The 16,786-nt window shown below is 52.7% G+C and overlaps 1 protein-coding gene, 1 long non-coding RNA gene and 1 pseudogene across 3 annotated transcripts in view; 1 reads left to right on the top strand and 2 right to left on the bottom strand.

The window, feature by feature from the left end:
• Window positions 1-3,613, bottom strand: part of LOC144578977 (uncharacterized) — a 7,589-nt gene extending 3,976 nt beyond the window's left edge. The window contains exon 1 of the long non-coding RNA XR_013525674.1: window positions 3,504-3,613. This is a non-coding gene — a long non-coding RNA (uncharacterized LOC144578977). The remainder of the gene's footprint in view (window positions 1-3,503) is intronic.
• The window catches only part of LOC144578976 (uncharacterized), a 25,975-nt gene extending 10,153 nt beyond the window's left edge, over window positions 1-15,822 (top strand). Inside the window, exons 2-4 of one of the 2 annotated variants that reach the window (XM_078347630.1) lie at window positions 5-196; window positions 4,597-6,196; window positions 10,592-15,822. In XM_078347630.1, coding sequence (XP_078203756.1) covers window positions 5-196; window positions 4,597-4,666 — 262 coding nt within the window. In that variant the 3' untranslated portion in view covers window positions 4,667-6,196; window positions 10,592-15,822. Of the gene's footprint in view, window positions 1-4; window positions 197-4,596; window positions 6,197-9,367; window positions 9,445-10,591 lie in introns of those variants that run through there. The other variant, XM_078347629.1, reaches the window with a different exon arrangement.
• Window positions 10,198-16,786, bottom strand: LOC100389949 (smad nuclear-interacting protein 1 pseudogene; annotated as a pseudogene).

Genomic DNA, 16,786 nt, shown 5'->3' with positions numbered 1-16,786 from the left:
TTAGGCAGAGAGAAAAGAAGAAAGATGAGAGAGAGAGCTTCCACGAGGACTGTGGAAGGGGACCAAAGTATGGAATCCTGGAGAGGAAAGCAGCTTCCACACTGCGTGGAAGGGAACCCCAGAGGGGGACATTCCTGACAGAGAGAAAGCTTCCACAAGGATGGTGGAAGGGGACCCAAAGATGGAATCGAAGGAGGTGAGGAAGAAGGGGATTAACCTGGGAGGAATTCCCACCTTCTCCAAGCCCCCTGGCCAACAACCCACAGGCCCTAACTACCCACCCTACCTTTTCTACACTCGCTGCTCCCACAGCCCCTGACTACCCATCCTCCCATTTCAGCACTTCCTGCTCCCACACCCGTGACCACCCACCCTTACCTTTATGCACTCCTTGCTCCCACAGCCCCTAACTACTTACCCTCCCATCCATGCACTCCCCGCTCCCACAGCCCATGACTACCCACCGTCACATCCATGCATTCCATGTGCCTCACAGCCCCGGACTACCACCCTCAGAGCAGCATAAGAGCCCTCCATCCATGAGCTTTCTGTGCCTCACAGCCCCTGACTACCAATCCTCCCATCCATGCACTGCCTGCTCCACGGCCCCTATCTACCCACCCTCCCATCCATGCCCTCCCTGCTCCCATAGCCCCTGACTACCCACCCTCACATCCATGCACTCCCTGCTCCCATAGCCCCTGACTACCCACCCTCACATCCGTGCACTCCCTGCTTTCACAGCCCCTGAGTACCTACCCTCCCATTCATGCACTTCCTGGTCCCACAGCCCCTGACTACCCACCCTCACATCCTTGCACTCCCTGCTTCTGCAACTCCTGACTACCCATTCTCCCATCCATGCACTCCATGCGTCCACAGCTCCGGACTACCCACCCTCCCATCCATGCACTGTTCTCCCGCAGCCCCTGACTACCCACCCTCCCATCCATGCACTCCCTATTCCCTCAGCCCTTGACTACCCACCCTCACATCCATGGGCTCCCTTATACCACAACCCCTGACTACCCACCCTCAGAGCAGCATCAGAGCTGCCCATCCATGGAATCCCTGCTCTTACAGTCCATGACTACCCACCCTCCCATCCATGTACATTCTGCTTTCACATCCCCTGACTCCCCACCTTCAGAGCAGTATGAGAGCTGCCCATCCATGCACTCCCTGCTGCCACAGCTTCTGACTACCCGCCTTCCTATCCATGCATTGCCTGTGCCTCTTAGCCCCTGACTACCACCCTCAGAGCAGCATGAGAGCCCCTCATCCATGTGCTCCCTGTGCCCCACTGCTTCTGACTACCCATTCTCCCATCCATTCACTTCCTGTTCCCACAGCTTCTGTCTACCCACTCACCTCCATGCACTCCCTGCACCACATCCCCTGACTACTTACCCTCCCATCCGTGCACTACCTGCTCCCACAGCCCCTGAGTAGCCACGCTCACATCCATGCACTTTCTCCTCCCACAGCACCTGACTACCCACCCTCCCATCCATGCACTCCCTGTTCCCACAGCCCATGACTACCCACCCTCACATCCATGAACTCCGTGCTTCCTTAGCCCCTGACTACCCAACCTCATATCCATGCGCTTCCTGGTTACACAGCCCCTGACTACCCACCCTCTCATCCATGCACTGTCTACTCCCACAGGCCCTAACTACCCACCATACCTTTTCTGCACTCTCTGCTCCCACAGCCTCTGACTACCCACCCTCACAACCATGCACACCCTGCTTTCAGGGCCCTCGAGTACCTACCCTCCCATTCATACACTTCCTGGTTTCACAGCCCCTGACTATCCACCCTGAAATCCATGAAATCCCTGTTTCTACAGCCTCTGACTACCCATTTTCCCATCCATGCTCTACCTGCTCTCACAGCCGCTGACTACCCACACTCCCATCCATACACTGCCTGCTCCCACATCCCCTGACTATAGACCCTGAGAGCAGCATGAAAACTACCCATCCATGCACTCCCTGCCTCCACAGCCCCTGACTACCCACTATCCCATCCATGTACTCCCTGTGCCTCTCAGCCCCTGACTACCCACCCTCCCATCCATGCACTCCCTGCTCCAACAGCCCCTGACTAACCGCCCTCCCATCTATGTACTCTTTTCTCCCACAGCCCCTGACTACCTACCCTCACCTTCATGCACTCCCTGCTCCCACATCCGCTGACTATCCACCTTCTCATCTGTGCATTCCCTGTGCCTCACAGCCCCTGACTAACAGCCTCAGAGCAGCATGAGAGCTCATTATCCATGAGCTTTCTGTGCCCCACAGCCCCTGACTACCCATCCTCCCATCTATGTACTTTGTGCTGTCACAGCCCTTGACTACCCATCCATGTACTCCCTGCTCCCATAGCACCTCACTACCCACCCCCACACCCATGAACTTCCTGCTCCCACAGCCCGACTACCCACCCTCCCATTCATGCACTCTCTGCTCCCACAGCCCCTGACTAACCACCCTCTCATACATACACTTCCTGCTCTTACAGCCCCTGACTACCCAATTTTTCATTCATGCACTCCCTGCTCCCACAGCCCCTGACTACCCACCCTCCCATCCATACACTCGATGCTCCCACAGCCCCTGACTACCCGCCCTGACATCCATGCACTCCCTGCTCCCAAAGCTTCTGACTACCCACCTTCTCATCCATGCATTCCCTGTGCCTCACAGCCCCTGACTACCAACCTCAGCAGCATGAGAGCCCTCCATTTATGCGATCCCATTGCCACACAGCCCTTGCCTACCCCCCTTCCCATCCATGTACTCCCTGCTCCCATAGCACCTGACTACCTACCCTCACACCCATGCACTCCCTGCTTTCAAACCCCCTGACTACCCACCCTCCCGACCATGCACTCCCTGCTCCCACAGCCCCTGACTACCCACACTCACAGCCATTCACTCCCTGCTTCTACAGCCCCATTCTTTCATCCATGCACTCCCTGCTCTCACTGCCGCTGACTACCCACCCTCCCATGCATGCACTGCCTGTTCCCATAGCCCCTGACTACCCACCCTCCCATGCATGCACTCCCTGCTTCCACAGCCTGAATACCCACTGTCGCATCCATGCACTCCCTGTTCTTAAAGCCCCTGACTACCTACCCTCAGAGCAGTATGAGAGCTGTCCATCCATGCACTTCCTGCTCCCACAGCCCCTGACTACCCACCCTCACATCCATACACTCTCTGCTCCCACAGCCCCTGACTACCCACCCTTTCATCATGCACTCCCTTCTCCCACAGCCCCTGACTACCCACCCTCAGAGCAGGAGAGCTGCCCATTTATGCATTCCCTGCTCCCACACCCCCTGACTACCCACCTTCACATCCGTGCACTCCCTGCTCCCACATCCCCTGCCTACCCACCCTCACATCCATGCACTCCCTGCTCCCATAGCCCAACTACCCACCCTCACATCTGTGTACTCCCTGCTCCCACATCCCCTGACTACCCACCTTCTCATCCATGCATTCCCTATACCTCACAGCCTTTGACTAACAGCCTCAGAGCAGCATGAGAGTCCTTTATCCGTGAGCTTTCTGTGCCTTACAGCCCTTGACTACCCACCGTGTTATCGATGCACTCCCTGCTCCCATAGCACCTGACTACCCACTCTCACACCCATGCACTCCCTGCTCCCACAGCCCCTGAGTACCTACCCTCCAATCTATGCACTCCCTGCTTCCATAGCTTCTGCCTACCCACCCTCACATTCATGCATTCCCTGTTCCCATAGCACCTCATTTCCCACCCTCACACCCATGCACTCCCTGCTCCCACAGCCCGAGTATCTACCCTCCAATCCATGCACTGTGTGCTCCCACAGCCCCTGACTACACAACCTCACATCCATGCTCTTCCTGCTTTCACAGCTCCAGACTACCCACCCTCCTGTCCATGCACTGCCTACTGCCACAGTCCCTAACTACCCACCCTGCTTTCACAGTCCCTGACTCCCCACCCTCCCATCCATGCACTCCCTGCTCTCACAGCCCCTGACTACCCACCCTCACATCCATGCACTTCCTGGTCCCACAGCCCCTGACTACCCACCCTCACATTCATGCACTTTCTGCTCCAACAGCCCCTGACTACCCACCCTGAGAGCAGCATTAGAGCTGCCCATCCATGCACACCCTGCTTCCACAGCCCCTAACTACCCACCCTCACATCCATGCACTCCCTGCTCCCACCGCCCCTGACTACCCACCCTCCCATCCATGCACTTTTTATAGCTTCCGTCCAGGAGTTCTAGACTAGCCTGTCCAACATGACAAATCCCTGGAGGGGGCATGTGTCTGTGATCCCAGTTATTTGGGAGACTGAGTGGGGAGGACTGATTGAGTCTGGGAGGTGAAGACTGCAGTGAGCCAAAATCACACCACTGCACCTTAGCCTGGAGGACAGAGTGAGACCCTGTCTCAGGAAAAAAAAAAAAAGTCCTCTCCACTCACTAGGATATATACATAAGAACGTTTTAATAGAGGTCTTGGTCTAAAGGGGTATACTCTGAGTGTATTACATTTGAGCTCTCCCCTCTTTCAACAGCGAGTCCCTGGTGGTCACGGCCTGGGTTTCGAAGGAGGCTTCCTCTGGAAACAGGCACAGGGTATCATAACCTGAAGCTGCCACTTCTCTTCCACGTGAAGGTGACGTTGAGGCATCCTCACAGCTTCCCCAGGCACCACCCCAGCCCCACCATGTGGCACAGCCTCACTCCAGCCAGGCCCCGGCCCCAGCCCCCACCTCTGGCTGGGATCCAGACCCAGGCCCACTTCTCACCCTGTGTCCCAAGCCTACTGTGCTCTTCTTTACCCTAGATGAGGGGCTCTGGGGCATCTTGCCTTACACCCCAGCAGGGGGCACATTCTGCCACCTCTACTGTAAAGGAGTATCTTGAATGGCCCTTGCAGAAGCAACCAAAGTGGAAGAGGGTTTTGCCCACTCTCCTCCAAAAGTCTCAGGCTGTCCTGAGTGAACCCACTGCCCACCTTCCCCAGGAGAGGCCGGTCCCCCGCAGTCCCAAGTCAGCTTCCATGGTTTCCGGGGCTGCCACCAGGCCTGAGCTCCCAGAGCACCGGTGGCAAGGAAGGAGTGCCACCGACCAGGAGCAGCCCCATGGCTCACCTAGCAGATTCTGGCCACCTAGAGACCCGCTGCTGCCCCAGAGGGAATTCCCAGGGAGTCTGAAGCATCAGGCAGAAGACACGCAGGGGTCCTGCCTGCCCTCCCAAATTCGGGAAGCATTGAGGTGGATCTGAGGAGATCAGGGACTCTGGGGACCACTAGTAACCCCTCGGTGTCCACAGTCTGTGTTGCTGACAATCCAGTGCAGCTGTGCCTGAGAGCACAGGTGGTCAGTGAGCTCGAGCTCATAGTGCAGGTGGATCCATAGGAGCAGCTGCCAAGCCGTGCCTCTGGCATCCTCCTCCGGGACGGCGCCACGGGCCTGTGCCTTTGGCCGTCAGTCACGTGGACATGCTCCCTGCCATAGACATGCCACCTGAAGTCTTGGCTTATTTCCATCTATGAAGAGATGATAGCTTTGGGTTGGCCATTGGGAATACTAGGTTCTGGTGGCAAACTCCCAGTGACTGTTTGAGAAAAGGCACCCCAAATGGGGTGACGAAGAGTCAATTTCATTTTCCTTTCACTAGCTAAGCAAGGGCGGCCAGAAGAGCTGGCTGCATTTCTGTTGAAAGTGGTCTTACATGGACGTGGCGTCAGAGACCCTCTGCGGACAGGGTGGCTGCTGTTCTTGGGCTCTCTGGTTCCAGAAGGGATGCGGAGTCATGGCGTCCCACTCCTTCCGCAGTGGTGTCATCTGCGGGCAGTCCACCCCCCTTTCCCTTCTTTCTTCTGTCGCAGCTTCATCACTGCCTTCTTGGCGATGAGTCTCCAGCAGCTTCTGCACGTCAGGGTGGATGAATGTGCACTCACCTGCCTCCGTCTGCTGGGGTGTGGGGTCTCCCCAGAAGGAAGGCTCTGGGGGGTGGTCGGGAAGATGCCGCTGCTGGAATTTGCCATGTGAGCAGGTGGAGAGGCCCCACGTGGTGGCAGCCTCCTTCCACCAGGAGAGATCCCCGGTGGGCTCGCTGGAGCACCCAAGGCCAGAGATCACCGTGGTTGGAGCCGGCGGCCGCTGCTGGTGAGGCGAACTGTGGGGGCCGGGGAGTGTTGTGGAGCCACACGGAATTCCAACCAGGCTGGAGGCACATGGGGGTGGAGAGGAGGCCGCGAGCCCATGGGGCTGTGGTGAAGGAAGAACAAGCGCATGTGTCTGGGGTTCACGGCGTTTTAGGGGAGGCAAGGGCTCCGGTGGCCTGGCGGCACTCAGGGTCGAGTGTGATCCAAAAGGCTCTGAGGAGGTCATCCGGCCTGGTGACAGCGTGGAGGCCAGAGGAGCCGGGGAAGCTGGTGGGGACAGGCAGGATGAGGGGCCCAGCAGCCACGTGGGCCAAGTCGGAGGTAGGAGGAGGAGCTGGGACCTGTGACATGTAGGTGGCCTGGGGCAGGGAGGTGGGGGAGGTGGGGAGATGGGCCAGCTGGCACTGCTGTTTACCGTGCGTTGTTTATCCTCCCACATCACTTTTTCAGTCTCCTCAGCCATGCATTGCTACCTATCGCCCCCATGTTGTTTGTGAATCCTTCCAAGGATAGGCAGGGACATTTAGCGGGTGAGGGCCCCTCATCTCTGCCCCACCTCCATTGCTCGGCAGGGACCAGTGGCAGCTGCTGGGGTTGCCCTGACCGTTTTCCTTGGCTAGCAGCTCTCGGTGGAGGGGAGCTGCCTACTACTGGAGCTGCAGGATCCTTGGGCTGGGTCTCCTTCCCCGGGATCTGCAAGCCTGAGGAGCTGGGTAGCTGCTCTTTCTCCAGCACCTGAGAGGCCGCTTTCTCTGGCCAGTGGGAGCAGCACGGAGCTGGGCCAGGGAGCACTGCTGGAGCTGGGTCAGGCTTCCCAAAGGGAAGGACGCCTCCTGCAGGGCTGTGTGCACTGGGCACTCCATGGGCCTTGGATTGGACACTTCCCTTTAAGGCCCTGGGACTGCAGTCGAGGGAAGCGAGGTTTCCCTGAGTCTCCAGGGGCCTCGAGGTAGATGCTGTTGGTTCATTGCTACGGGGGCCCCCTTTCTCCTCCTCCTGCCCCTGGGTCTCTACCTCATCGTCCATTGGTTCTTCCGGCTCTTCTGCTGTCGCCTCCATTGGTTCTTCGGCTCTTCTGCTGTCACCTCCATTGGGGCCGACACTTGTAGCGAAGGCAGCTTCATGGGGCTTCTGTGGGTCAAGTGCCTTGCAGACGGCACAACTTTCTTCCTTGAGGGTGGCCTCCACACCGGAGGAGGCAGGGCCCGCCGTAGGGCGCTCGAGGTTGGGGTGAAATTCCTTCCAGATGCAAAACGGGACTGTAGACCCCGTGATGACTCAAAAATCAAGCAGGGTATTGGGTTCCCAGTTGAGGCACACACATAGGAGCTGCAGGGTGAACCCGGCCAGCTGAAAAGTTCGAAGGAACAAGAGGAGACCATTGGGGTTGCCACTGCTGCCGGGGCCTGCGGTGGAACCGGTAAAAAAAGCTCCTGCGTTTTCCCATATTATGGGAAATTCCCACAGACGAAAGGTAAAACATCAGTAACAGACAGTATACGCATGAGTCTACTACACCTGAGTGTGTACACCCACTAGTCTGTGGCCAGCAGGCACTGGGTGGCTGGGCTCTTATGACATCACAGTGGGGCTGGTGACAGAGCAGGGTGTGGGGCAGTGCACAGGAGCCCAGCAAGAGCACCTACAAGTTGAGTCAAAGGGCACAGGGCAAGTCTCCCCGCCCGTCTAGCTGGACTCTAGCCCCACGGATGTCCTACTCCTGGGGGCAGGTGTGTGGCCCTGGATGGGCCTCACCGTGGGGCTATGGGGAATGCGTGGCTGATCTGCCAGAGCCCTTCCTACCTGGTGCGTGGCCCAGGCGCTGGCTGGCACCCAGTGGCCATGTCTTGGCTGGCCTTGTCCCCTGGGTTACAGCTCTGCTGGAAGCAAAGCTCAGGACTAGCCAGATCCTGCCAGGCTACCCTAGGGCCTCAGCACCTCTCTGCAGCCTGGAGCCAGGCCCGCCTTCTCCGTTGTGGTCTTGGTCTCTCCAGGCAGATTTTAGGAGAGGATGCGTGCCCTGGCTTGACTGGCTGCCGCTCCTTACCACTTCCCTTCCTGGCAGGCAGGGTCTCCACACAGCTCCAGATCACCCCACACAGAGGAAACTGGGCCCCAGCACCTGCCCTGGGAAGGGCTGATGAGCCATGGCCGGGGCCTGTCTCCCACAGAGCCCTGGCCCTCTCCTGGGCCTGTCCTCACCACTAAGCCCAGTGTTGCTTTGTGCCCTGAAGCCTCCTGCCCTGCCCTGCCCTGCCCTGAGGGATCATGAGATTTCCCATCCCAGGAGCGTCTCTCATTGCTTAGGAAAAGTGGAAACCAGGGGAGGAAAACCAGAGAATCTTTCTCTGTAGGGTAGGGGTGGGGGTGGGTCGCTGGGGAGGTGGGGGAGTAATAGGCCCACACCCCAGTGAGGATAAAATCCATCACCCGGGGAGTGGAGCTGGGGCTCAGCCACGTGGCACTAGGGCTCTTCAGACGAAAGAGCATTTTTTCCATCTGAAGTGCAATGTCTCGTCAAGCAATTGAGCCTTGGGCATCCCCTTTGGGACTAGGGACTGGGGCCCAGGCCTGCATCACATAGCTGGGGCCTCCTCCTCACTAAGGGCTCCTGGGTGCAGGGGAGGGGCAGTGGGAGGAGGAGGCTGAAGCACAGTCCCTCCCTCAGCTCCAGCCCCGGGTCCGTCCACCCCACTGGATCTATCAGATCCTACTCCAGCAGCTCACCCTGTCAGAGACAGGCCTGGCTCCATTTTCTCTTCTGTCCCCTGGGACACTGGTGTCACTTTGTTCTCCTTGTCCCCTTAGAGATCTAGGCCTGAGTCCACCCATTTCATAGCCTTGGAAAGTGAATTCTCCCAGGAATTCAGGTGGTTTCCTAAGGATTATTTCAGAATCTCCTCTGTTCTCGTCATTTCCCCACACCCTACGTTTTTTGCTTTCATCAACCCGGGATAGAGCTTTGAAATTCACAAAACTAAAAAGTATAATGAAAATGCGAATGACATTTTTTTAATTAGGAACATAATTTTGAGTTACCCAATTATGGAGATTGTTGTAACAAAACCACAAAAACTCAAACACTTTGACAAATTATGTTCAAAACAAGAATGTCTTTAGAGCTTTTGTATGTTGCTCTGATCCATTTCTTCTTACTCTGCCCCAAATACAGTCCTCACTGTCTGGGTTTTGGAACATGTGCGCACCATAAACCAGGAGTGGCTTGGGATGATCCGAGGTCCAGTTCCTGTGAGTGGAGAGCGGGTCTGGGCACCCCATGCTTGGCTCCAGTCCAGCGTTCAGCAGCCTCTTCTGATCTCACTCATGTCTGTTTGCTTCACACCATGTCCTGTCCTTTACCTCCTGCCTGCTGCAGACCCCTGGGGCCTGATGTCTGGCCTGTACCTGATAGGAAAGATGCTTTGAGCCCTGGAGGAGGTGTTCTCATTATACTATTAGACATCTTTTGGGCAACAGAAACTCAGGATTAGAGACTGCACTGTTTAATCACTATGTGATAAATTTATGTAATACTTGTAAAGTGGCCTTGAAAATAATGTGTATCTTTGTCATGCGTTCTATATAGCCTCAATGGGAGTTAGACCATCTGAGTTTATTTGGGTCTGTTCTCATGAATGTGCATTTCAAAAGCACATCTTCTGTCTACAGTCTCTTCCTTTATGATATTGTCACTAGGGAGGCATGACAGTCCCTGACACTCCCTAATGTGGTCAATTGGGTTAACTCTCAAGAGTGGAGACCCCAGGGATGCCTGCTAGGATCATTGAGAAGCATGGGGATCCCAAGTTGTACTTCATTTGCAGAGACCCTAAACCTGAGAACTGGGTCTCGCCTTGACTAGATGATTGGGCTTGGGCACACAAGGAATCACCTGCCATCAGGCCACTGCCAGCTCAGTAGGTGTGCTCTGTGTGAGGAACAGGGACTGGAGAGCAGAGGCAACGGGTCTCATTAATTCCACATTTAGGGAAGAGGTTTGTTTTAGGTTCCATTCCTCCTCAAACCTGATTCTCTCCTTTCCGGATAAACAAGAGGAGCGCATAGGTGTGGGGGTTCCCAGGCTCTGGTGGATTGTGTCCACCAGACCACATGCTCCTTTGAACAAGATGGGCGATCGATTGCAATGTCTGCAATGCGGCGGTGTCACCCAGTAGGTATGCACTCTTGTCTTGGTGTATGTACATGACTGGCAGCACCTCATCATTTTTAAACGGGTAGAGATGCCACAGTTTTCTGGGAGTATGTGCTTCTGGGGGCTCAGTGTATTTAATTACTGCACCCAGAAAAGTGTTGGTGTCCTCAAGAAGCGCCCCAGAAAGTTCAAAGCTTGGTTTTTCTTTAACAGTCACCTCTTTTTCTTTGTTGTTGCCACCAGGCCGAGGAAACAACTCCTGAGACTCACTGCCACCGCCACCAGCGTCATTCTTCTGGCGATGCCCCCCGCCTGGCATTGTGAAACTCCAGCTGGTCTTCCTGAGCCTGCAGGTTCTGAGTGTCTGGATCCCGTCCCTGACCCTGCCTACTCCCAGGCCTCCCGTTAGACGTTTTCCTTCAGAGGGAATGGCCCCGGTGTCTGTCCCGGTCACTGTTCCTAGCTCTCCTGTGTTCCTGTTTTCACGGTTCCCTGTGCTGCCGATCCTCCCGTCCTCCCTGGGGATGATCCTCAGGCTCCTGCTTCACTTTGACTGTTAGTGGTAAGGACTTCGGGTCCTCTTAATCCGAGCAGACTTGCTTCTTCTCCCTGGGGACTTGTTTTTCTTTTTTTGTTGGGACCGGCTAAATCCTCGGGCTTGGTTCCCACGGTGGCCCGGGCGGCTCAGCTTGCTGGCTACTGCTGAGCGGTCTGGCCGATGGTGGGCAGGATGGGCCGCTTCTGGGCTCTCTCACTAAACACGAACTCCCTGATAGTAGACAGTGTCTGGGCTTTATTTCTCTCTTTAAGATAATTGGGGTGTACAGTACAGTGGGCAGAGGGATTGGTGGTGGGGGTCCCCAAGACTACCCTCAGGTTCAGGGACACATCAGAAAAACTTGAAGAATTCAGAAAAGCTATTCTACACATGATTATAGTTCATGACAGCAAAAGTACACAGGACAATTAGCAGAAGTAAAGAGCACATTAGGCCTGGCACGGCAGCTCACGCCTATAATCCCAGCACAGTTTTGCTCTGTGGCCCAGGCTGGAATGCAGTGTCCTGATCTTGACTCACTGCCACATCAGCCTCCAGGGTTCAAGTAATTCTCCTGCCTCGGCCTCCCAAGTAGCTGGGAGTATAGGCACATGCCACCATGCCTGGCTAATTTTTTTATTTTTAGTAGAAACAGGGTTTCATCTTCATCATGTTGGCCAGGCTGGTATTGAACTTTTGGCCTCGGGTGATCCATTTACCTCAGCCTCCCAAAATGCTGGGTTTGCAGGCGTGAGCTACCATGCCTAGCCTGCGTTTCCGGGTGATCCATGCACCTCAGCCTCCCAAAATGCTGGGATTACAGGCGTGAGCCACCATGCCTGGCTTGGGTTTCTTTATAAACACGTCTTTAATATTTTACCACCTTGGTAATTTTTTTTCTTTTTACTATAAAAAGCATATACCTCTAGAAATTATGAGATGATATATTCATAAAATGTGCTAATCTGCTACAAAATGCCGGCATGACAAACAATTCACAACTGTCTACTTCCTAGTTTTCTCTGCAAAATAAAGGTTACAAATAGATAAAAATATATATATGTACATGAAACTACTAGAAATAAGGGTGAAAAGAAACAAATTTGAGAGAGGGCCCAGTGGTTCATACCTGCAATCCCAGCACTTTGGGAGGACTAGGTGGACAGATCACCTGAGGTCAAGAGTTCAAGACCAGCCTGGCCAACATGTCTGGCCAACATGTCTGGCCAACATGGTGAAACTGTCTCTACTAAAAATAAAAAAATTAGCCAGGCATCGTGGCACATGCTTATACTCCCAGCTACTTGGGAGGCAGAGGTTGCAGTTGAGTCAGGAACATGCCATTGCACTCCAGCCTGGGCAATGAGAGGGAAACCCCATCTCAAGTAAAACAAACAAATAAACAACTTTACATTATGCAAAGGATACAAGGAATATAAGATGGGTTTTTGTTAAGGTAAAAAGTATTTTTTCCTAAAGTGGTTGTAATAGTGATTATTTAAAGATTGTTCTAGAAGAAGCAAGAGAAAAGTGTACAATTGAATGGATATAAGAAGCTGTAAAAGGTCTGTGGAAAAGAGAAAAACCTCATGTTTTCAAGCTGATTATGATAAAGTGGATTTACTTACAGGGTATTAGAATGAGCCTTAATGTCAACAGTGCACTGATGCAAAATTAGAGTTTGGTTTTCTCTCTCTTAAAAATGACAGTATACGGGCTGGGTGCAGTGGCTCACACCTGTAATCCCAGCACTTTGGGAGGCTGAAGCGGGTGGATCACCTAAGGTTTGGAGTTTGCAACCAGCCTGGCCAACACAATAAAATCCCATCTCTACTAAAATACAAAAAGTTAGCCACGCGTGCTGGTGGGTGCCTGTAATCCCAACTATACTCGGGAGGCTTAGGCAGGAGAATCTCTTGAACCTAGGAGGCAGAGGTTGCAGTGAGCCAAGAGCGAGCCATCGTACTCCAGCCTGGATGACAGAGCAAGACTCCGTCTCAAAAAAAAAAAAAGTGAGAAATTCACCCAAATCTATAGGTACAGCAGGTGCAGTTTGATGTTGAGTTCTTCATTTGGCTTCATAGCCCCAAGAGGCTTTTAAAATCTAATGTGATTCCTGGTGCGGTGGCTCATGCCCATAATCCCAGCACTTTGGGAGGCCGAGGAGGGCAGATCACGAGGTCAGGAATCCAAGACCAGCCTGGCCAACATGGTGAAACCCTGTCTCTACTAAAGATACAGAGAATTAGCCAGGCGTGGTGCCACATGCCTGCAATCCCAGATACTTGGGAGGCGGAGGCAGGAGAATTGCTTGAACCTGGGAGGCAGAGGTTGCAGTGAGCCAAGATCATACCATTGCAGTCTAGCCTAAGTGACAGGGTTAGACTCCGTCTCACAAAAAAAGAAAAAATTAAGGTGCGATTCCTTATAACAATTGCTACAAAACAAACTTTAATAAGCCCATGTAGTCAATTACTATTCTTGCTGTACTTATATAAATAATCAGGCCACACTTAATGTGTTAAGACTTGTTTTATAAACAAGAAAAATACTGCTTTAATTATCTGATCAGAGAAGGAGGTGACTGTATAGAGATTTTATGTTACCACAGAAAGTCCATTGTTAGGGGTTATCAGATTCTAGTCCTGTTTGTTATTTCTAGGCTTCTATTATCTAACTGTATATTGGACTGCACCATGTTCCTTGCACACTTGTTCAGACCCCACCAGTTCTCCATTCTTGTGACTTCCTTCAATTTCTGGTCACTGCCCTCCAAATTAACATTTCCAAATATTCTCCTACCCACTTGAGACTTGGCATCACTAAATACTGAGACCTGACTACCCAGATCTTTATTGGGGACCCTAGCTTGTCTTGTAGCTGCCCCTTTCCACAGAGGATCTGTAAAAGGCCTGCAAGCTTAATGGATTGGCTTGGTAAAAACTTAAAGGACTCATCGCAGCAGATCACGTATGGGACGTCATCACCAAAGACATTCAAACTGCAAAATGGAAAATCCGCTGGATTGCCACTGCCATCCTCATTCCACTCTCTAAAAATACTGTAAACCCAATGTTTCAATTCTGGACCCAGAAATTCTACCTTTTTTTCATCTATTCATCTTTTTCTTTTTGTTTTCTCCCTGTTTTTCTTTCTCTTTGACAATTGATTATCTGACAACTTCTAGCCCAAGCCTTCTGTCTACAGTAATCAGCTCAGCCTCTTGTTTGTGAAATACTTTAGGAAGTTTCAAGTGTTATAAATAAAGGGGTTAGCAGCCTGTGGCATAAAAATTGCTTTAAACCTGAAACATTTGAACAGTAAGCAGCCGTGGATAAAATACTACCTCAACTTAAAGAGAGCCTCCAGAAAACACAGCTGCCATTGACCACCACCCATCCCCAAGGAAGTTTCCTGCTTGGGAGAAGATTGAACCTATTGGGAGAAGACGGGGGAAGTATGAATTCAGCTGCTCATTAGTATGAAAAAGACCAATAGGCCCTTTCATACTTTCCAACTGAAGCCCTAGCCCCTTCCATTTTGTTGAGTCAGTATGTAAACTTTCATCTGGGACTATTCAGTGAGCTACTCGTTACTGAGAACTCCTACATGCATATTACATCTTCTCCTGTTAATCTGTCTATTGCGAGTCTTGACTAGTCAGACATAAGTGGGTAGAGGAAGAGTCTCTTTCCCAACATCAATAATTATTTTCTAAAAGGAACTAGTTAAGAAATAGGAAGGTATAGCATAAGCATGTTGTCTATAGTTATAAAGATAACCAGTAGAAGACCTCAAAAACATATTTATGAGATTTTTTTTGAGGAAATGGGAATGGGGTTTGAGAAGACAGAGGAGGGACAGTTCACATGTTTTTCTTCATAAATTCTTCCATAGTATCTGTTTTCTTGATATGCACATATTACTTTGATAAAAGGAAAATGAAAGGGGTGAAATGCAGAATGCAAACTAAAAATAAACTTCTAAGCCCCTGAACTGACTGAATGAATCTCCTCCTAGCCTAGGGGATCCCAGCGAAACCTTGAAAACTGAGTTCGGCCATTACAGGATGGGAGGTTGGTCAGACAAAACAAGTTATACCTTCTCCTTCGCTAACTTTTCTTTTTCTTTTTTTCCCCCAACTGGAGTCTTGCTCTGTTGCCCAGGCTGGAGTACAGTAGCACGATCTCAGCTCACTCCAACCTCCGCCTCCCAGGTTCAAGTGATTCTCAGCCTCCCAAGTAGCTGGGATTACAGGCACGTGATCCCAACTACTTGGGAGGCTGAGAATCACTTGAACCTGGAGAATCACTTGAACCCAGATGGAGTTTGACCATGTTGGCCAGGCTGGTCTCGAACTCCTGACCTCATGATCCACCAGCCTTGGCCTCCCAAAACTCTGAGATTACAGCATGAGCCACTGCACCCAGCCCCTTACTAACTTTTCAAAAGCTCTACTGCTGTTATCAGCCAAGCACCTGACACTGACTGCCCTTCTGCAGTTTCCACAAAATAACCAACCAGCACTCCTTCCTGATAAGAGACCACCAACCATGGAGCCGTTCTGTTCAATCTAAAAGAATGTACAGTGAGGGTTTTCATGTCTTCTGATTCACCTTTTGATGTCAGAGGGCCAAAAACTCCACCCTCAGATCATGCTAACAAAACCATTTTTGGAACATGGGTCCTATGGAGATGTGTGAAGCTCCATTGTGTTTATGCATTGTTTCTCCTTTTATAAATATTCATGACTCCTCCCATAGCTTACTGACTATGTATATTCAGCCACCCTGCTCAGCATCAATTCCTGTTCCCTCTGCTCCTGCCTTGAAATGCCTGTTTCTGGCTTCTGACTGGAGGCTATGCTTCCCAGCATGTCAGAATGGCCACCCTGCAGGCTACAACCCTTTATGAGAAATAAAGCTCTTTTTTCCAACTGTGTGAACCTTGCCATTCTTCAGGTGACAAGAGGAAATGTGTAAGTCGTCTTTAGATATTTATGAAACATAACACAGACCTTTAAAAATATGATCATGATACATTTCGAAGGAGGACTGTGTGAGAAACATACAGGTCCTATTGTTTCACTCGTTGTGTTGTCTTTTCCTCAGCTAGAAAGTGATCCGTTGCCAGCCATAGGGAGACAAACAACTGGTCCTTATTCTAAGGACCAGGCCCAGCCTGGAATGCGGCCAGGAGAGGAGTTCCTGAGCCAGCCTCGGGGACGCGGCGGTAATGAGCCGTCGGCCTCGGAAGGTGGTGCTGTTGGGTGTGAGGGGAGATCCTGCTTGCGCTGGAACTCAGCGAGCGGCGTGCCAGAAGGAAGCCGCGATTTCCAATGCGGATTCCCCTCGCTGAGACACTACTCTTCAGTGAGAGCTCTAGGGCATCTGAGAGTTTGAGGCAGAGGCAGAACGGCTCTGGGCCGAGTGATGGCGAGGAAACCAGCATCCAGCGCGAGTGGCGGACACCGGGCCGGGCGCGCGCATCGAGGGGCGCCTTGGGGACGTGGAGAAAAGTTTCCGGGCAGAGAGAAAGGATGGCGCTGTAAACCAAATGGTTTTCATCCCCTGGAGACAAAAGAGGTGCCTTCTTTTGACAACAGCTGCCAGTGACATACACACCATACGGTGGGGCCGGCGGGGGAGGGGAGCCCGGGAGGAGATAAGGCGGGGACCAGCTCTTTCAATAGTGGGGTGGTTGCCATGGTGACGGGCCAGGCATCTAAAGGGGCGGCTGAAAGCACCCTTTGTTCTGGGGCCTGGCTGCCCGGGTTGTGCCTGTTCCTAAGAGACACCTTTAGACACCTCCCTCCGTGCCGGGGTGAGCTGCGCCCGCGGCTGGGAGCGTCTCCGCGGCAGTTTCACACCAGGGTCCCAGACCGCAGATCGCAGCGCCAT

Source organism: Callithrix jacchus, chromosome 13 (assembly GCF_049354715.1).
Source record: "Callithrix jacchus isolate 240 chromosome 13, calJac240_pri, whole genome shotgun sequence".
NCBI classification, from domain to species: Eukaryota; Metazoa; Chordata; class Mammalia; order Primates; family Cebidae; genus Callithrix; species Callithrix jacchus.
Note: the sequence above shows the minus strand (reverse complement) of the source record. Positions and strands in the feature narration are given on the sequence as shown.